General features: G+C 45.6%; 1 protein-coding gene across 1 annotated transcript in view; it reads right to left on the bottom strand.

The window, feature by feature from the left end:
* The window catches only part of ncanb (neurocan b), a 264,974-nt gene that overhangs the window by 34,069 nt on the left and 209,018 nt on the right, over positions 1–21,887 (bottom strand). The window contains exons 9-10 of the mRNA XM_043721435.2: positions 7,987–8,103; positions 5,274–5,387 (exon numbers count right to left, since the gene is read on the bottom strand). Of these exons, the coding sequence (XP_043577370.2) occupies positions 5,274–5,387; positions 7,987–8,103 (231 nt within the window). The remainder of the gene's footprint in view (positions 1–5,273; positions 5,388–7,986; positions 8,104–21,887) is intronic.

Below are 21,887 nucleotides of genomic sequence, written 5' to 3'. Positions count from 1 at the left end.
AAAAAAAGGTGAGGAGTAATGGGAAGGGAGGAAATCAAAATGGCATTGGAGAGGCTGAGAGCTGTCATCTCTCTAAAGGTTTTCAGAGTATTGGTGGATACTGATGTAGCGATTGTAACAAGGTCAGCCAAGTGGACCTCATAGAATATGAGTTCCCTGGTTGAGGCTGTTAACCTGGTCCAGTCAGGTAGTCCTGGCTAACAGATATAAACAGGAGTGTCAGAGGTTCTGTTCACTCTCAGAGCTGCCTCTGAGGAGGTTGGATCAATGTCAAGGGCTCTCCACGTGTAAATAAAGGGTGACGTGGTGATGGGAGTTATTTCAAGGCTCAAAGGGCTGAATGATGTCCTCTTGTTCCTATGCTTCTGTTTGTCTCTCTCTCTCCCGACACTGATATTTCTGTCCCCATCCTCTCCTACCCCCAGGCTACCAGGGACAGTATCTCTGCAATCAGTAATCAGTTTCCCCCAGCCTAAGCAGTTGTGTGGTCACGCTCTAGCACTTTCTCAATGAGATGACAGACTATCTCATTTCTAACTGCTGCTTCCACTATCCTTAAAACCCAGTTCTGTAATTGATGCCTCACGCTCCATTAGCTGCTGCAGCTGTAGTGTGTGGCAGTCCCCGCCAGGATTACTCTTCACATTAACCCTTCCTTACTGACTCCAACTGAAGCCAACAAAGCAGAATGGTACAGTCTTGGCTCACTCCTCTCTGAGCCAGGGGTTCGTGGACAACTCCAGAGGCCAGAGTTTACAATCTAAGCTGACACAGCCAGGGCAGTGCTGATGGAGTGCTGCACTGTCAGCATCACTGGATCAGCCTGTTCTCTGCAGCTGCGGCAGCTCTGGTATCCTTCATATCTCGTAGCATGGTGGTAGTGTCCTTTCCTTTGAGCCAGTAGATCCAGTTTCAGGTTCACCTGCACCAGAGGTATGTCATAACGTCTCTGAACAGGTTGATTAAAAATTATAACCAACACCCTCCACCCCACCCCACCCCCCTCCGCCTCCCTGTCATAGGAAAGAATGTTGTGAAACTTGAAAGGGTTCAGAAAAGATTTACAAGGATGTTGCCAGGGTTGGAGGGTTTGAGCTACAGGGAGAGGCTGAACAGGCTGGGGCTGTTTTCCCTGGAGCGTCGGAGGCTGAGGGGTGACCTTATAGAGGTTTACAAAATTATGAGGGGCATGGATAGGATAAATAGACAAAGTCTTTTCCTTGGGGTTGGGGAGTCCAGAACTAGAGGGCAAAGGTTTAAGGTTAAAGGGGAAAGATTTGAAAGGGACCTAAGGGGCAACGTTTTAACACAGAGGGTGGTACGTGTATGGAATGTGCTGCCAGAGGAAGTGGTGGAGGCTGGTACAATTACAACATTTAAAAGGCATTTGGATGAGAATATGAATAGGAAGGTTTGAGAGGGAAATGGGTCAAATGCTGGCAAATGGGACTAGATTAGTTTAGGATATCTGGCAAGCATGGACGAGTTGGACCGAAGGGTCTGTTTCCATGCTGTGCATCTCTATGACTCTATGACACTGGTAGCTATATGCCACATTCTTTGGCACTACATTGTCAGCCTGTGGTATTCTGGTTTATGTCATCTCCTGTCGCCAATCCCTCACTCACAAGATCAACCCGTTCATACATCTTACACACGCCTGTGGAGCAAGTGAGACTTGAACTCAAACCTCCTGGTGCAGAGGTAGGGACACTACCCACCACACCACAAGAGCCCTCCCTCATTTCTCTATGCCAAGTCTAGGGCCTGTCTAATTATGTGGCACAGCAATAGCCACTGGTGAGTCTAAACAGAAGAGGCACTTGTTTTATGTAACAAGATTGCTTATTGTGATGGCAGTAGGAAAAATTTACATTAATTTACGAGAGGTAATTACTGAGGCAGCTGCACAGAATACATCTGCTCCCTTTATATACTTGTGCAAACATCAAGTGCTTTCATTCAAAGACTGTGAGACAGAATCAGAGTGGGTGGAGCTTGATGCAATTAGAATATTAATCCTGATGCCCTTGCCTTTCTGATAGATTATAGAATTGTGTTGAAGGGACATTGGCGAGCTATTCGAGTGCAACTTGTAGATAAGAACAGAGGAACTAGGAGCAGGAGTAGGCTATCAAGATCAGCCATTCAATAGGATCACGGCTGATCTTCTTGTGGACTCGATAGTAAACCCTGCCCTCCCCTGTAATGGATGGAACAAACATTGAAGCTGTTAGACGTGGTGCCAATCACAGTCCCAGCCCTGGATGGTGTCAAGCTTCTTGACTTGATTTGAACTGCACTCATCCATACAAGTGGGGAGTATTCCATCACACTCCTGTCCTGTCCCGTGTAAATGGTGGACAGGCTTTAGGGACTCAGGAGGTAAGTTAACCTTCACAGAACTCCCAGCATTGGACCAGTTCTTGTGGCCACAGTACATACATAGCTGGTCCAGTTCAGTTTCTAGTCAATAATAGCCCCCAGGATGTTGACAGTGGGAAATTTACAGATGGCAATACCATTGAATCTCAGATGGCAATGATTAGATTCTCTCTTGTTGGAAATGGTCACTTGTGTGGAGAGAATGTTATTTGCCAGGTATCAGGCAGGAAAAAGTGAGGACTGCAGATGCTGGAAATCAGAGTCTAGATTAGAGTGGTGCTGGAAAAGCACAGCAGGTCAGGCAGCATCCGAGGAGCAGGAAAATCGACGTTTTGGGCAAAAGCCCTTCATCAGGAGTGGGGCTTTTCCAGCACCACTCTAATCTAGACTTTGCCAGCTATCAGCCCAAGTCTGGATGTGGCCATGTTCAGACATGGACTGCTTTGGTATCTGAGGAGCTGAAAATGTGTTGCTGGAAAAGCACACTCCTGAAGAAGGGCTCATGCCCGAAACGTCGATTCTCCTGTACCTTGGATGCTGCCTGACCTGCTGTGCTTTTCCAGCAACACATTTTCAGCTCTGACCTCCAGCATCTGCAGTCCTGACTTTCTCCTTGGTATCTGAGGAGTCAGGAATAGTGCCTTACACAGTGAAATTGTCAGCAATTTCTGATGCAAACAACATTCTAAAGTCCTGAGAGGACATCCTGAGGTGACATGCAAACAAGGGATTGTCGTTCTTTTATTCCAATGCTGTGTTGGGAAATTTAGCCAAGAAAGTGGCAAGTTCAGGTCAGGTGGTGTCAGAAAAACCTGTTTCCCAACATAAACTCACCAAGTCTATCACTAACTGAGGCCCAGAGAATGACCAGATCAACCTAAAGAGACATGTTGAAGATATAAAAGGATCGGTGAGATTTGTTGTCACCTGGATTTTCAGCTTTTACTCTGCTTGAGCCCCGGGAACCCAGGAGCTTCCTCACTGTGAGGGTCTGGTGGATCTGGGAGCTAACCAGGTCTGAGACTTTGAGACTGACTTGGAGAACGGGAGTTTGAGAGGAGATTTGAAGGAGAGATTTTAAATCATAAGAAGTCCAGACAGAGTAGGGCATTAGGGAGAAACAGCTCACCCTCATAATAAGCTCCAGAATGAGATTTAAAGTGACCCGAGCAAAATGCTTTGTCAAGTGGAGAGGGGTTAGGGTCTGGAAGGTGCTGCCTGTAAGTATGGTGGAGGCAGGTTCAATCCAGACTTTTAAAATGGAGAATATGGATGGTGATGGGAAGAAGGCATTAGGATGGCGCCAGTTGAATTGCTCATTCAGAGAGCCACAATGGGCCGAATGGCCTCCTTCTGTGCTGTAACTATTCTGGGACGTATCTTCCCATCCCCTTGTCTGGATTTGGGTACCTCCTGTGGAGTGTCTGCAATGGGGTAAGGCTTTCATCACAACCTTCTGCCCCAGGAATGTCACATCACCAATATGAGGAGGTGCTGCTGTGGGACTGGGGTGGAAAAAGTTAAAAATCACACAACATCAGGTTATAGTCCAACAGGTTTATTCAAATCTGCAACCCATTCTAAAAGATGAAAGACTTAATAGCAACATGGGTTTGTTCAATATATCGCATCAGTTGCATGACACAATGATATGGTGCTCTGAATTCTGTATCTTATGATCCTGCCCCACTAGCTACCTGACAAAGGGGCAGTGTTCCGAAAGCGTGTATTTCCAAATAAACTTGTTGGATAGTAACCTGGTGTTGGGAGATTTTTAACTATATCACCAATAGGCTTCTAATTCCTTCTCCATGGTCTAAGGCTGTAGTGCACCCGAAAGCTGCAACCTTCAATCCCCGTCCACATGACATCCTCCTAAGTTTTTGATTTATAACACTGAACATGCAAAGTAAACAAACAAAGAAAATATGAGTGAAATACAGGCGAGTTCTGAACAAGTCATACCAGAACTCAAAATGTTAACTCTACTTCTCTCTTCACAGATGCTGCCAGACCTGCTGAGTTTCTTCAGCATTTTGCTGTTTTTATTGCAGCTGGGTTTTGTTTTGGGGGCTGTTTACAGCAACAGGGAGACAGCCAAGACCACAAGGGATTGAACACAAGGGTGAGGCAGAGGTGAACAGCAACTCAATGGGGTGACAGACAAATGGAACTCCACACAAGTTCTGATGCTGAAGCAGAGTTTTGAATGGCCTCAGGTTTCTGGGGGGCAGTAATAGAGGAGATGTCGGTCCAGAGAGCACGGAGATATTAAACAAGGGGTTTCAACAGAATCTAGAGTTGGCAGTCAACATGGGGATTTAATTTTAAAGAATACAATGGAAATTGGACTCAAGCACCATTTGGGGCCATGAAATAACTCCACAAAGGTTGGTATCCCGTCACCACGTTACCCTTTATTTACACGTATGCAATACATGACCTGGACTCTAACACAGAGCCAGCTCTCAGAGTGAACAGAACCTCTGACGCTCCTGTTTATATCTGTCAGCCAGAGCTCCCTGATCGGAGCAGATTAACAGCCCCAATCCGGGAACTCATATTTTATTAGAAAAACAAATGCTGGAGATCACAGCCGGTCAGGCAGCATCCACGGAGGGGAAGCAAGCTAACATTTCTAATCGAGATCTCTCTTCATCAGACCTAAAATGTTAGCTTGCTCTCTCTCCGTGGATGCTGTCTGACCGGCTGTGATCTCCAGTAATTGCTGTCTTCTGTACAGACTGCAGTAATATGCTCCGACTCATATTCTCTGAGGTCCACTTGGCTGACCTCCTTACTGTCAGTACAGGTCAGGTTTTCCACAATATGAAGCTTCAGGGAGGGATTGCCATGGAAGTATGTGATTGGCTGGAAAAGTGCCTTACCTTCCTCACACAACCTGCCAGCGTAGCTCGGTAAACAGAGACAAGTGAAGGAATTGATTCCATCGACACAGGTTGCGCCATTTTCACAGGGACTGGATTGACACTCATCAATATCTGGAAAATAAAACCATCGCAGAAGATTGTCAGTATCTTAATGGGAGATAGCGAGAACTGCAGATGCAGGAGCGTCAGAGTGGATAAAGAGTGGAGCTGGAAAAAAGCACAGCAGCATCAGAGGAGCAGCGGAGTCAATGTTTCAGGTCAGAATCTTTCATCAGGACTGACTCCTCTTTTCCTCTGAAACAGTATTTTAATTGGTACGTTCATTGTTGGTCTGATTGCCGAGCTGGTAGGTTTATTGGCATTCCCTTTCTGGGTAACATCAGTGATGTTTTACCTCCAGTGAAGCGCGGCTATATGGTTCCTCTTTCAATTAATGTGGTTCTCTTTGAGCTGTTTTCGGTTGGTGCTGGGTCTGGTTTTCCATTGAAGCGGTTTGTATATCCGCTCCAGGTCAATGTGTTCGAACATAGAACATCGAACATTACAGCGTAGTACAGGCCCTTTGGCCTTCAATGTTGCGCCGACCTGTGAACTAATCTAAGCCCATTCCCCTACACTATCCCATCATCATCCATGTGCTTATTCAAGGATTGTTTAAATGCCCCTAATGTGGCTGAGTTAACCACATTGGCTGCAGGGCAATCCACACCCTTACTACTCTCTGAGTAAAGAACCTGCCTCTGACATCTGCCTTAAGTCTATCACCCCTCAATTTGTAGCTATGCCCCTACGTACAAGCTGATGTCATCATCCTAGGAAAGATTTTTACTGTCTATCCTATATAATTCTCTGAACATCTTGTATGTCTCTATCAAATCCCCTCTTAGCCTTCTTCTCTCCAATGAGAACAGACCCAAGCCTTTCCTCATAAGACCTTCCCTCCAGACTAGGCAACATCCTGGTAAATCTCTGCACCTTTTCCAGTGTTTCCACATCCTTTCTGTAATGGGGCGACCAGAACTGTACACAATATTCCAAGTGCGGCCGCACTAGCCTTTTGTACAATTAAATGTTTGTTGTTGGAGTCCGAGGGTGAGTACCCTGCTTCCAGGAATTCCCTTCCTGTTCTTGGTTTGGCCCATCCTAACATCGTTGTGTTGTCCCAGTCCAACTTGTGGTTCTTGTTGCCCCTGTGTATGGATTCCAGGGAGAGCTGGTCATGTTGTTTAGTTGCTAGTTGGTGTTCATGGATGTGGGTCACTAGCTGTCTGCCTGTTTGTCCTACATAGTGATTAGTGCAGTCACTGCATGGGATTTTTGTAAATTACATTCGTCCCCCACAGCTTCATCTGCAGATACCTGGCAGATAAGCAACGCCAAGAAGACAAGACACCCTCCAAAACACTGGCTACTCTCCCATACATTAAAAACGTTTCAGAACTGACAACCAGACTGCTCCAACCACTAGGGATCTTGACAGCACACAAACCGACAGCCACACTCAGACAGCCACACTCAGACAGCCACACTCAGACAGCCACACTCAAACAGCCACACTCAGACAGCCACTCGCCAGTCTCCCACTTCATGCAGGACGAATGTAATTTATAAAAATCCCATGCAGTGACTGCACTAATCACTATGTAGGACAAACAGGTAGACAGCTAGTGACCCACATCCATGAACACCAACTAGCAACTAAACAACATGACCAGCTCTCCCTGGAATCCATACACACGGGCAACAAGAACCACATGTGTGACTGGAACAACACAACGATGCTAGGATGGGCCAAGCCAAGAACAGCAAGGGAATTCCTGGAAGCATGGTACTCACCCTCGGACTCCATCAACAAACACATTGACCTGGAGCCGATATACAAACCACTTCAATGGAAAACCAGACCCAGGCACCAACTGGAAACTGCTCAAACAGAACCACATCAATTCAAAGAGGAACCGTATAGCAGCGCTTCATGGGAGGCAACACATCGCTGAGGATGTTACCCGGAAAGGGGTGCACCATCTGCCAACAAACCTACCAGCCCAGCAAACAGACCAACGACGAATCCAACCAGCTACAGATCTTCACAAAATCGCATTTTGGGCAAAAGTCCTTCATCAGGAAACATCAATTTTCCTGCTCCTCGGATGCTGCCTGACCTGCTGTGCTTTTCCAGCACCACTCTAATCTTGACTCTAATCTCCAGCATCTGCAGTACCCACTTTCGCCTTGCCCATAGAAAGGGCCAGCACTTAAATGACACAGATTTAAGGTTCTTGGAAATATCTGGGTAACATAATGCAGGACATATTCATGAAGCTTTAGTTATTTTAGTCAACCTGTTTGGATTTGCTATGACACATCTCTGAGGCTGGTGGGACTTGAGTCGAGGCTTTCAGAGATAGGGATACTACCACTGCATCACAAAACCTTCTCATAAAGTTTTACTCTGAGCCCAATTCAATGTTCTGAGGAGAGGAGAGACAAGTTCAGGATAAGGTCATTAAATATTGAGCCCTTGTTTCATATCCGTGTGGCAATACATTACAGAAGTAATCAAGATTTTGGAAATAACTCTGCAACGGCAATATCTTAAGGCAAGAGATCGGACACCAAACCACTGAGTGGCATGTAGCTGCAGGGAAAGTGTTGATGTTTAACGATACGTTGCAAGTTGTCCACTCCCATGTTTTACTCAGTGCCTCACCTATCTCACAGTTTTCTCCAGTAAATCCCGGAACACAGTTGCAGGTGTAGACGGTCCTGTTGGATACACAGGTTCCCTCATGTAGGCACGGGTTTGTCTGGCAAGGGTTTGACCCCTCTGGATGTCAGGGAAACAAAAGGATAACTAGTTAGTGAGAAGCAGAGCACTGTCAGAGAAGAGGTGAGAGTTGAACCTGGTGGGATTAGTGTAGCTCACAATGATATCTGAAAGTCAACCCATCAGTCTTACCGTCCTCCAGCTTGACAAATATTGTTGGCTGGTTCACTGGGAACACCTTCGATTCAGAACTGAAGATTGATGACTTTGTTGTATGATGAAGACTGTAAGCGAGAATCCATTTCTGTTCTGATCTGTTCTGATCTGTGACTCATATTTCCCCTCTGACCCTTCACCTCTGCGCTTCCCAGACTTTCACCCCCCCCCCCCCCCCACCCGCCTCCACCACTGGTCTCCCAGAAACCCCTCTGCCTTGCTACCTCTCTAACCAGGGTCAAATGCCTCCTCAGTTACCACACTTTCAATTACATGACCCAACCTTGGCCTTCAGGGCCATTGGAAATGAAAAATATTATTGGAGGCTAAAAGCCCAGATTGTGAGAGGATGGAAACAATTATGGGAGGCAAAGACAACATGGTGGCTCAGTAGTTAGCACTGCTGCCTCACAGCTTCAGGGACCCAAGTTCAATTCCACCCTTGGGCAACTGTCTGTGTGGAGTTGGCATACTCTCCCTGTATCTGCGTGGATTTCCTCTGGGTGCTCCGGTTTCCTCCCACAGTCTAAAGATGTGCAGGTTAGATGGATTGGCCATGCTAAGTTACCAGGGATGTATAGGCTGGGTGGGTTAGCCATGGAGAATATAAGATTATCTGGGATAGGTTGGGTCTGGGTGTAATGCTCTTTGGAGGGTCAGTGTGGACTCGATGGGCCGAATGCCCTGCTTCTGTACTGTAGGGATCCTATGATTCCCAAGTGTCTGGCCAGAAAAGGTTGAAGGAGAAGATGGAGAGATGAGATTTGGCTTGGGAATGAAGACCAGAGTAGTTGGAGCTTAGGAGAATGAAGAGAGGATAGATCAGAGGAGTGCTGGTCATGAAAAATGCATGAAATGAACACTCACAATTGATTGCAAATGATGTTGAATTTATGCAGTTCAAACATGTTAATTAATCCTAATAGGAATGAAATCATTAAACATAATGCATTTAGTATTGATTTAAACACAAGGGAACCAACTGATGACCAAGTAAGTTTCTATAAACAAAAAAGACTATTATCTGTATCCTAACCAAATAATGCTGACTGTAATTAACTTGTCGGTATTTTCAAATAAAATCGACAGTGAAACAGGAAGAAGCAGCTTCTTGTTCCCTCATCTAACATCCATGGATTTTAGTCCTGAACTATTCTCCTTGAACCACCTGCATTGGCTTCCTTTCCAACTCCTCACTCTGTCCACTCTGGAGTGTCCCAAGGATTTATCTCCTGGCCCCTCTTCTCTTTCACTTTGACCTGCTGCCCATCCTTCACGTTTTCCAAAAGCGTGAGAGAAGATACGAACCAAGATGAGGCCATTCAGCCCCTCGGGCCTGCTCCGCCATTTAATACCATCCTGGCTGATCTCATCTCAGCCTCAACTCCACTTTCCTGCCCAGTCTCCATAACCCTTCAACCCAATACTAATTAAAACTGTCTATCTCCTCTTTAAATGGATTTAGAGTCCTGCTATCCAATACACTCTGGGGGAGTGAAACTTACAGCTTCATGACCATTAGAGAGAAGTAATTCCTTCTCATCTCTGTTTTCAATCTATCATTCCTTATCCTAAAACTATAGAACTATAAGCATATCCTAAGGTGAAAACACCCTTCTCTACCTCACTCAAACCTTAAATATCAGACTTCCTATCCACATCCAGGACTGGATGAGTAGAAATTATTTCCCGTTAAATATTTGGAAGACAAAATCATTGTCCCTGCTCCCAATGAAAAATCCATTCCCTCACTAGTGGCTGCAGCCTTCTGAGGTTTAACCAGCCTTGGTTTTATATTTGACCTTTTTATTGACGAGTCTACATTGCCACTGAGACTGCTGACTTTCACGTCTCGGCAAAAGTGAGGACTGCAGATGCTGGAAACCAGAGTTTAGATCAGAGTGGTGCTGGAAAAGCCCAGCAGGTCAGACAGCTTCTGAGGAGCAGGAAAATCGATGTTTTAGGCAAAAGCCCTTAATGAGGAATAGAGGCAGGAAACCTCCTGGGTGGAGAGATAATAGGGGGAGAAGGTAGCAAAGAGCACAAAAGGTGAATGGGGATGGGGATGGAGGTGATAGGTCAGAGAAGAGGGTGGGGGAAGGTAGCAAAGAGCACAAAAGGTGAATGGGGATGAGGATGGAGGTGATAGGTCAGAGGTGAGGGTGGAGGAAGGTAGCAAAGAGTACAATAAGTGAGTCGGGGTGTGGGTGGAGGTGATAAGTCAGAGGGGAGGGTGGAGCAGATAGGTGAGAAGGGAGATTGGCAGATTGACTTTCACGTCTGTCCAACCCTCCCCCCATCTGGGGCTCCCTTCTCCGTTGCTGTGTAGACCTCTGAGGCCTGTGCTTGGCAGCAGCTGGAGAGACCAGAAGTGAATGCTTTGGCGTAGTATTGGCATGGCAATTGTTGTGTGTGGAAAGGGAACAGTGCCCTCAGCTCATCTGCTGCCAAAACCTTCATTTGTTTGTTTTTGTTATCTCTATCCAATGCATCCCCACATTCTGCCTTTGAGATGGATTGAAATGTCTGGGTGTCATCCAAAAACTCTCTGTCCATGTTCTTACTCACATCAAGCCCCGTTTACCCATCACTCCCTTGCTCGCTGTTGTTTATTAGCTTCTGATCAGGAAACATCTCAATTTGAAAATTTTGATCCTTGTTTTCAAATCCCCTACATCTGTTCATGCTCCTGTAACCCCCTCCGACATGACAACTCTCCAAGCTCTCCTCTCATTCTGGCATTTTGCACATCCCTGATTCTAATCGCTCCACCAGTGATGACCATGTTTTCAGCTAACCCAACTCCCGACTCGGTAATTCACTCTCTAACCCTCCCTGTCTTGCTATCTCTTGCTCCTCAATTAAGACATAATTGAGTTACGGAGAGGGTCAGGGTGGACTCGATGGGCCGAATGGCCTGCTTCCGTACTGTAGGGATCCTATGATTCACAAGTGTCTGGCCAGAAAAGGTTGAAGGAGAAGATGGAGAGATGAGATTTGGCTTGGGAATGAAGACCAGAGTAGTTGGAGCCAAGATTTGGGTCCTTAATATCTTCTCCTGTGGATCACTGACAGATCATGATTATCTACATCTAATTTACCTTTGGATGTTGAATTATGTTAAAGGCACTATCTAAATGCACCGGAGACACCTCAAACAGCTTCCCTGTTGCCAATCAGTCACAAATTCACAGTAATGCATGATGTTGACAATCTTTCTTTTGACTGGAAGACCTTTCTTCCAATGGGTACAATGCCAAAAGATCAATGTGGTAGGGGTGTGGAAAATTATTGATTGGATACATGGGGAATGGAACTAATCAGCTTGATCTTAACATAGTTCCAAAGGACTGAATGGCCTCTAGGCTGTATGGATGCCATGTGATGTCATAGTAGAAATCAAAATTCCACAGCTTTCTGTTTCTCCAACAAATACCTTGGCCACTTGTAACGTCTCGAATTATTAATATCCCAAAACATTACTTGCTGAAAGAGATCTGAAAGATTTGCTTTCGAACAATGCAATATTAATAGCTTCTGGGGGAGTCAGTTCCACAGTTTATCCATTCACTCACTATTCCTAACCCTAAACCTGCTTCCCATTGACACTGTCACACTGAAACACTGAAGATGCCAAAGAAAATAGTCGCAGCCCATTACTTCAAATCTTCAAGACCCATCTTTCGATTATTTCCACTTAAAAGCTTTAATTTCAGTGGCCTATAATTTCAGTAGCTCATGTCTGATTTAGCAGCACTAGTGACATCAATGTTAGCAGAATGCAGTGATTAGTCTGTGATGCTGACACAAATAAAGCAGAAAAAGAGATTTAGGATGTAAAATACAATCCATGTGAAGTTGTCCTGAAAGGCAGTGTAAAAATGCATGTCCTTCTCCCTTTATCAGTGAACGTCAGGGATGTTCTCCTGAGCATTATATATTAACTTTATAGATTTCCTTAATATTGACAATTTCAGGCCAAACAAAACATTACATTTCGAAACAACAGATAATTACAAATGCAGAAAGTACATTTTATGTGCACAGTAGAATTGATGTCATTAAGAGGTGCACTGAGGAAGTCGTTGAGTGATGGGCATTGATCTTGATCCATTTACCAACTGTGCACTTGTTATTGCTACAGATTAACTGGAAGCTCCAGAGATTCAGGTATTCAGCCATGAATGGATTCAGCTGTTCGGGCCTGTGAGGAGCCATTGCAATGAAACCTATTGTGCAAAACAAAAGCAGCATAACCCCTGCTGGCCCATGTTCAATATTCCAGCCCTCCTTAAAATGTGAAAGAGGCACAAATATGCCAGTAGCATACTCTCTGCTTCTCGGCTATCAAGGAGCTAGAGCCACATCTGTACAGCAGGCACGGAACAATCTCTGAATAGCATTATCAGAACAACATGCAGGTAACTTGACTGTTAATTGTGTAATTACCACAGTTCCGACTGTGACAGGCTTGTTCCATAAGGCTGATGTGTTTAAAAGTACACAATGTGTTCTTGTTAAAGACGTGTTCACTGCACGCACTGCCTGACATGTATACACGAAGATGGCTGCACACATACAAACATGCTGCATGTGAATATGGAAGCAAAAATGCAGCCCTGGTTCACACTCTTATTGATTCCTACGCATTCCCAGTGGATTCCACCTGATGTATCCCTGGTCACCCATCCACAAGGAGGAAGGACACTGGCTGATCTTCTTCTCCGTACCTCAAAGACATGGAAGGTAATCCCAGCAGCAGCCTCTGCTGAGGTCAACTGAATTGGCACTGGTCCAAGAACAACCTTTCGAAACGATGTTTCAGAAAGGAAGGAAGAAGCTGAGTGTTTCCAGGACCATTCATGCCCACTAGATGCTCCAAAGCCCTTCAGAGCCTTTGAAATGTATTTGAACTACAGTCACTGTTGTAAAAGAGGCCAATTCAGCCACAGCAAGATCTCACATTGATAGGTTTGACCAAGCTGGACCTTCATTTTCCACTCTCGAGAATCTGACAGCCTACAATCTACAAACACTGAGTTTAGACTTTTGCAGTTTCAAATAACCACTTCAGGGTTTTAACCAAACAGTTCTAGTCTGAACTTCCAAACTAACTACTTTCATGACCAACAATAATATAAATGTTTATTTAAACTCTCATACCATGTTTTTGTTTAATTTGTTCATGGGTGTCACTGGCTATGCCCCAGCATTTATAGTCTATCTTTAATTGCCCAGAGGGCAGTTAAGAGACGACCACATTGCTGTTGGTCTGGCTTCACACATAAGCCAGACCAGTTAAATATGGCAGATTTCTTTCTCTAAAAGTAATTTGTGAGACAGATGGGTTTTTAATGACAACTGACAATGGTTACAGACGTTGGATCTACTCTCAACTTAGTGGAGGCGCCAACATTCCAGAGAATTATTCTGAACCTTTTTTTTCTTGAATTGAAATTTCACCATCTGCCACAAGGGAATCTGAGTCTAAGTCCTCAGAACATTGGGCTGATGTTCTGGATTACTAGTCCAGTGATATTATCACCATTTGCCATTTCCCCAATTGAGGGGTAAATGTAATTGGGACACTAGAGAGCACTTTATTACAAAAGGAAAATATATAACAAATTCTGGGGGTCCAAAATAGAAAATATTCAGCTTGCCTACTGCATTCATGTTCAGAAACCTAAGGCATAGGAACAGGAGTAGGCCATTAGAAAGGGGACATGAGATAGTTTCAGCAAATAGGGTTAAGGAGAATCCAAAGGGGTTTTATAAATATATTAAGGACAAAAGGGTAACTAGGGAGAGAATAGGGCCACTCAAAGAGCAGCAAGGCGGCCCTTGTGTGGAACCATAGGAGATTGGGAAGATAACTAAATGGTATTTTGTATCAGTGTTTACTCTGGAAGGACATGGAAGATATTGAATGTGGGGAAATAGATGGTGACATCTTGAAAAATGTTCATATTACAGAGGAGGAAGTGCTGGATGTCTTAAAATGCATAAAAGTGGATAAATCCCCAGGATCTGATCAAATGTACCCAAGAACTCTGTGGGAAGCTAGGGAAGTGATTGCTGGGCCCCTTACTGAGATATTTGTATTGTCGATAGTCACAGGTGAGGTGCCAGAAGACTGGAGGTTGGCTAACGTGGTGCCACTGTTTCAGAAGGGTGGTAAAGACAAGCCAGGGAACTATAGACCGGTGAGCCTGACCTCAGTGGTGGGCAAGTTGTTGGAGGGAATCCTGAGGGACAAGATTGACATGCATTTAGAAAGGCAAGGACCGATTAGGGATAGTCAACATGGCTTAATGCTTGGGAAATCATGTCTCACAATCTTGATTGAATTTTTTGAAGAAATAACAAAGAGAATTGATGAGGGCAGAGCAGTGGACATGTTCTATATGGACTTCAGTGAGGTTTTCGACAAGGTTCCCCATGGGAGACTGATTAGCAAGGTTAGATCTCACGGAATACAGGGAGAACTAGCCATTTGGATACAAAACTGGCTCAAAGGTAGAAGAGAGAGGGCGGTGGTAGAGGGTTGTCTTTCGGACTGGAGGCCTGTGACCAGTGGAGTGCCACAAGGATTGATGCTGGTTCCATTGCTTTTTGTCATTTACATAAATGATTTGGATGTGAACATAGGAGGTACAGTTAGTACGTTTGCAGATGACACCAAAATTGAAGGTGCAGTGGACAGCGAAGAAGGTGACCTCGGATTACAATGGGATCTTGATCAGATGAACCTATGAGCTGAGGAGTGGCAAATGGAGTTTAATTTAGATAAAGGCAAGGTGTTGCATTTTGGATAGGCAAATCTTAGCAGGACTTATATAGTTAATTGGAAGTTCCTGGGCAGTGTAGCTGAACAAAGAGACCTTGGAGTGCAGGTTCCTAGTTTCTTGATAGTAGAGTTGCAAGTAAATAGGATAGTGAAGAAGGCATTCGGTATGCTTTCAATTATTGAACAGAGAATTGAGTGTAGGAGTTGGGAGTTCATGTTAGGCCACTATTGGAATATTGTGTGCAATTCTGGTCTCCCTCCTATTGGAAGGATGTTAGATCATAGAATCCCTACAGAGTGGAAACCGGCCCTTCAGCCCAACAAGTCCACACCGACTCCTCTGAAGCATAACCTGCCCAGACCCATTCCCCTACCCTATTATCCTGTAGTTACCCCTGTCTAATACACCTAACCTGCACATCACTGAACACTATGGGCAATTTCCCATGGCTAATCCACCTAACCTGCACTGTGGGAGCAAACTGGAGCATCCGGAGGAAACCACACGGACGCAGGGAGAAAGTGCAAACTCCACACAGACAGTCACCCGAGGCTGGAATCAAATCCAGGTCCCTGGCACTGTGAGGCAGCGGTGCTAACCACTGAACCACTGCACCACCATGCTATGAAACCTGAAAGGGTTCAGAAAGGATTTACAAGGATGTTGCCAAGGTTGAAGGATCTGAGCATCAGGGAGAAGTTGAATAGGCTGGAGATGTTTTCCCTGGGGCATCAGAGGCTGAGGGGTGACCTTATCAAGGTTTATGGCATCATGAGGGGTATGGATAGGATAAATAGACAAGGTCTTTTCCCTGGGCTGGGGGAGTCCAGAGCTAGAGGGAATAGGTTTAGGGTGACAGGTGAAAACTTTAAAAGGGATCTAAGGGGCAACTCTTTCATGCAGAGGGTAGTACATGTATGGAATAAGCTGCTAGAGGAAGTGGTGGAAGCTGGTACAATTCAACATTGAAAAGGCATCTGGATGGGTATATGAATAGGAAGGGTTTAGAGGGACATGGGCCAAATGCTGGCAAATGAGACCAGATTAATTTAGGATACCTGGTCGGCATGGGCGAGTTGGACTGAAGAGTTTGTTTCCATGCTGTACAGCTCTGTGACTTTATGACTCTACAAGTCTGCTCTGCCATTCAATGAGATCATGGCTGATCCAATAACCAACTTGGCTTTCCTGACCTTTCCACATAATCATTGATTCCCCTTGCTGATTAAACATCTGCTTATCTCAGTCTTGAATTTTCTTCATGATCAAGCCTCTACAGCTCTCCATCGTAAAGAATTCACTACAGAAACAACGGCACAGAGGCAGATAACCTGCCACTAAGTCACTCTTTATTTACATGTGCACAGTAACCAACCAGCTGTAACCAACCAGCTGTAACCAACCAGCTGTAACCAGCCAGCTGTAACCAACCAGCTGTAACCAACCAGCTGTAACCAACCAGCTCAGAGTCTGTCCCTGAACTGAGGAGACTCTGAATCTCCTGTTTATTTTTTTTTCTTTCTTCTTTTTCGTTTTTACACAAGGTGTACAAATCTTTATTTATTTCCCACCACCAGAAAGAAAGGAAACATCCAAATGGCCAGTGACAAGCAGTGCCCTTCACATCAAAGGGCAGTGCTGTGTGATCAAACAGTGAAGGGGAGGGCAGAGATTAAATCAAAATATAATTGGAGGAGGAAATAATGCATTCCACTCCCTGCGGCGCCCACCTCTCCCTGAACAGCTCCAGGGTGTTGGTGGACACCGTGTGCTCCTTCTCCAAAGACACCCGGGCTCTAACGTAACCGCGGAAGAGGGGCAGGCAGTCGGCCCTAACGACCCCCTCCGTGGCCCGCTGCCTGGACCTGTTGATGGCCAGTTTGGCCAGACCCAGGAGCAGACCCACGAGGAGATCCTCAGACCTGCTCTCCCCTCTCCATACCTGGTGCCTGAAGATCAGGAGCATGGGACTGAAGTGCAACCAAAAACAGAGAAGAAGGTTTTGTAAAAAATCAAAAAGGCAAGCACCCACACCCAATATATACATGGTCCATGGACTCCACAGCACCACAGACCAAGCAGTTGGGCTGGGAGTCCATGAACCACCGCAATCTGCGGTTGCAGGGGACTGCTGCGTGCAGCACCCTCCACCCCAGATCCCTGAGAGAAAGGGGGAGGACTCCCGCATAGAGAGCCCTCCACTGGGGATCCCCACCGCCCGGTGGCAAATGGGCACGCCAAGGCGTGTCCGGACGGTGGATGAGGGAGAAGAGGTGGATGGTGTGCAGCAGCAGTCGATACAGGGCCCGCCCTTTTATGTCCCTAAAAGGGGCAAAATTAAAATTCCGGAGGCGGCTCAGGTTGTGGGGTACAGATTCCCGCGAGAAGTATGGGACCTTGGGGACAATGTGAAATTCCGTCCGGACAGGGTTGAGCGTGGACGGGGTTCCACCGCACACCTGAGCGTAAAGCTCTGGAATGGGACTTGAACCTACAATTATCTGACTTGGGGTGAGAGAGGTACTCACTTAGCCACACCTGCTTACTGACAGTGAGGGTAAATTTGCCATAGACCTAAGAGCTGCTGTCTTATTAGAGAGGCAACAGGTGATGGTTTAACCTGAGGGTCACCACACCTCAGGTGAGGGGAAGAGGTTGAGAATGAGAGTCCTTCATGGTAACCCAGCTGGTACAGGAATTGAACCCATGCTGTTGGCATTACTCAGCATCGCAAACCAGTTATCCAGCCAACTGAGCTAACCAACATTCCTCCCCCCCACCCCTTAGCTCACGGTAATTAGCAGATGGGGCCACTGATGCCTGTAAATCTCTCAACCCCAAAGGCTCATTCCTGATGAAGGGCTTTTGTCCGAAACGTCGATTTTCCTGCTCCTCGGATGCTGCCTGACCTGCTGTGCTTTTCCAGCACCTCTCTAACTTTGCCTGTAAATCTCAGTTTTAAGGACAAAACATATGGCCCTCATTCCATCACTGTCCAATGATGGAATCCTACTGACCCCAGAGTCATAAGTTGCTAACAGTCTATTAAAGCTGGTCTCTTCAGCTCAGAGAGAAAGTCTCTACTACAGGCAAGCCAGCAGCCACTGAGAGCAGAGATGACCAGCAGCCTCTGCCCCTTCATTGGATCTTTCATCTGAATTCTCTCTGAAGGGAACGTGGTGCCAGAAAACCGGATGATTCAAGGCAGGGAATTAGAAGGAGCAGTAGGAGAGGCCTGCATGCTGACGATGACTGACAATAAAAGGAGTTTAGTTTGGTTTCTGATTCTCAGAGTCAGACAGCACAGTCGGAAGGCCACTCAGCCACCATGCCTGTGCTGGCGTGTCATGTCCTGTTTTACAAACCCATGGCTGACCCCTTCATGAGGCCTATTTAGAACTTCGAAAAAACAGCAGCAAAAGAACCAAACGATGTGAAGCTGGAAAAGCACAGCAGGTCAGACAGCACCCGAAGAGCAGGAAAGTCAATGTTTCAGCCCAAAACCCTTCATCAGGACTGGGGAAAGGGAGGGGAGCCCAGTAGTAAATAGATAGAAGCAGGTAGTGGGGTTGGGGAAGGGTAGGTGGGTTGGTGGACACAGGCCGGGGGGTTATTGTGATTGGTCAGTGGGAAGGGTGGAGCAGATAAGTGAGTGGGAAAATGGACATCTGGGGAGGTTACATCCCAATGGCCTCAACATCAACTTCACCAGCTTCAGAGATGCTCCTCCCCCAGCTTTATCCCATATCCAGCCTTTCCCTGTCCTTCCCAACTCCCTGACCTGACGGTCTATCTTCCCACTCACTATCTGCTCCACCCTTCCCACTGATCAATCATAATAACCCCCGGCCTGCATCCAGTATCCAACCTACCCCTCCTCCAGCCCTACCCCACCCCCACCCCCCCACCATCTATTTACTTCTGAGCTCCCTTTCCCCTTCCCAGCCCTGATGAAGGGTTTCAACTTGAAACATTGACTCTCCTGCTCCTCGGATGCTGTTTGACTTGCTGTGCTTTTTCAACCTCACATCAGGATTCCAGCACCTGCACTCCTCACTGTCTCAAAGCAATAATGGATTGTTGGTTTGGTGAAGGGGATGAGGCGATCCAACTCTTTGTTTGACCTCCGATGCAGATTCACTTAGACATACCTTACATGATGCTCATTGCAAATACAGCAATAAGAAACGATCCTTTTCAAATTTAGAAAATGATGTGTTGGCATCTTCATTCGGAAAAGGAATAAGTGTGCAGAGAGGTAATTTATAATTAATGAAACCTACAGAGCTATCTCAAGCAGGGCCCATCTGCATTTAATTTTCAAACCATTAGTCACATCTTATTAGTTGGAAACGGTTCTGTTACAAAGCCATCTGTCTCGCTGGCAACAAACTGGTAACAACTGGCAAGTTAAAAGATCTTCACAACACCTTGATATTTTGGCTGCAATGGGTTCACGCAGGATGCCAATCTCAGTGCCACACACCGTGTTACAGCTCAAACCTGAGGTGTCAGCATAACTGAAGAAGTAACGATTAACTCAACAAAGAAACTTGACTGGTGCAAGACTTAATCCATTCGTTTCAAACTTGAGAATACAGGGTTTTCCCATGATGTGAGGCTGAGCACTCTGGGCCTACGCTGTCTGGTAAATCAAGGAGGTTTATGTATTCATCCATGGGATGCACTAATCGCTACTGGGTCAGCGTTTATCCCAAATTGCCCAGACGACAGTTAAAAGTCAATCATAAAAAATCATAAACGTACAGCACGGAAACAGACCCTTCGGTCCAACTTGTCCATGCTGACCAGATATCCTAACCTAATCTAGTCCCATTTGCCAGCGCTTGGTCCATATCCCTCTAAACCCTTCCTATTCCTATACCCATCCAGATACATTTTAAATGCGGTAATTGTACCAGCCTCCACCACTTCCTCTGGCAGCTCATTCCATACACATACCACCCTCTATGTTTAAAAGTTGCCCCTTAGGTCTCTTTTATATCTTTCTCCTCTCACCCTAAACCTATGCCCTTTAGTTCATTGACTCCCCCAACCCAGGGAAAAGACCTTGTCTATTTATCCTATCCATGCCCCTTGATGATTTTATAAACCTCAGCCTTCCGATGCTCCAGGGAAAACAGCTCCAGCCTATTCAGCCTCTCCCTGTAGCTCAAACCCTCCAACCCTGGCAACATCCTTGTAAATCTTTTCTGAACCCTTTCAAGTTTCACAACATCCTTCCTAAACCAGAGAGACCAAAATTGCACACAATATTCCAACAGTGGCCTAACCAATGTCCTGTACAGCTGCAACATGACCTCCTTATTGTGGGTCTGGAGTCATGTGCAGGCCAGTCCAGGTAATGATGGCTGATTGCTTTCCCTAAAGGGCACCATATGGAATTCTAATGACACAAATGCAGAGAATGCTGGAGAAACTCAGAGGGTCCAGCAGCATCTGTGGAGAGAGAAACAGAGTTAGTGTTAGATCAACATGACTCCTTCAGGACATTCAGAAGAAAAGTCACTGGAACCAAAACATTAACTCTGTTTCTCTCTCCACAGATGCTGAGTTTCTCCATATTCTCCACGTGTGTTTAAGATTTCCAAAATCTGCTTCAATTTGCTTTCATTCAAAAGCTTTTAATGATAATTGACAGTGGTTTATAATGCTCATGATTATATTAGCTTATTTTTTAATTCCAGGTTTTTACTGAATTTAAGTTTCACCATCTGCCACAGTGGAATACGAACTTGTGTCCCCAGAGTATTACAAACCCAGTCGCATTACCACTACATCTCGGTCAGGAGGCTGTTAGCTGGGATGGCTGCTTTGTGAAGCAGAATGCTGCCAACAATGTAGGTTCAGTTCCTGCATTGGCTGGGGTTACCATGAAGGACTCTCCTCAACCTCTGCGCTCACCTGAGGCATGGTTACCCTCAGATTAAACTCACAACCGGTCATCTCTCTCTCTAATGAGATAGCAGCACTCTCAGTGTTGATGACTTTACTGATTTGATTGATTATTGTCATGAGCACCTCAGAATAGTGGATTGTTTTTTGCGGGCAGCACAAAGATCACAGGGTGATTGAACAGAGCGAGGGATACAAAGTTACAGCTGCAAAGAAGATTCTCAAAAAGCAAGATCAATATTAGATTTGAAATTTGAGAGGCCCACTTAGCAACCTAATAACAGTGGGGAAGAAGCTGTCCTTGAATCTGTTGGTCCATGTGTTGAGGCTTCTGTATCTACTGACTCCAGCTTCCCACAAATGGGAGGTGATTTCATTGAAAATTACAAAGGGGTAGATACTAAGAGGTGGTCTCCTCTTAACTGGAGAATCAAGAACATGGGGCACAGACTCAGGATAAAGGGTGATCATTTAGAACTGAGATGAGGAGGAAGTTCTTCACTCAGGCGTTTGGGGATAATTGGAAGCTTATCATAGAATAAAATCCCTGCAGAGTGGAAACAGGTCATTTGGACCATCGAGTCCATATTGCCCCTCCAAGCAGAATCCCACCCCTACCTATCCATAAGACAATAAGACATAGGAACAGAAATTAGGCCATTCAGCCCATTGAGTCTGCCCTGCCATTCAATCAAGGCTGATAAGTTTCTCTCCATTTCCCTTGATCTCCTTGACAATCAAGAGCCTGTCTATCTCAATCTTAAATATACTCAATGACCTGGACTCCACAGCCTTCTGTGGCAGTGAATTCCATTGATTCACCACTCTCTGGCTGAAGAGGTTTCTCCTTATCTCCGTTCAAAAAGGTCTTACTTTAAGACCATGTTCTTGGATCCTACTCTCTCCTACCAATGGGAACAT

This window comes from Chiloscyllium plagiosum, unplaced genomic scaffold (assembly GCF_037043375.1).
Source record: "Chiloscyllium plagiosum isolate Xiang-an unplaced genomic scaffold, Cpla_swu_hap1 HiC_scaffold_28, whole genome shotgun sequence".
Taxonomy (NCBI): Eukaryota; Metazoa; Chordata; class Chondrichthyes; order Orectolobiformes; family Hemiscylliidae; genus Chiloscyllium; species Chiloscyllium plagiosum.
This window is presented reverse-complemented; position numbering and strand designations above follow the sequence as displayed.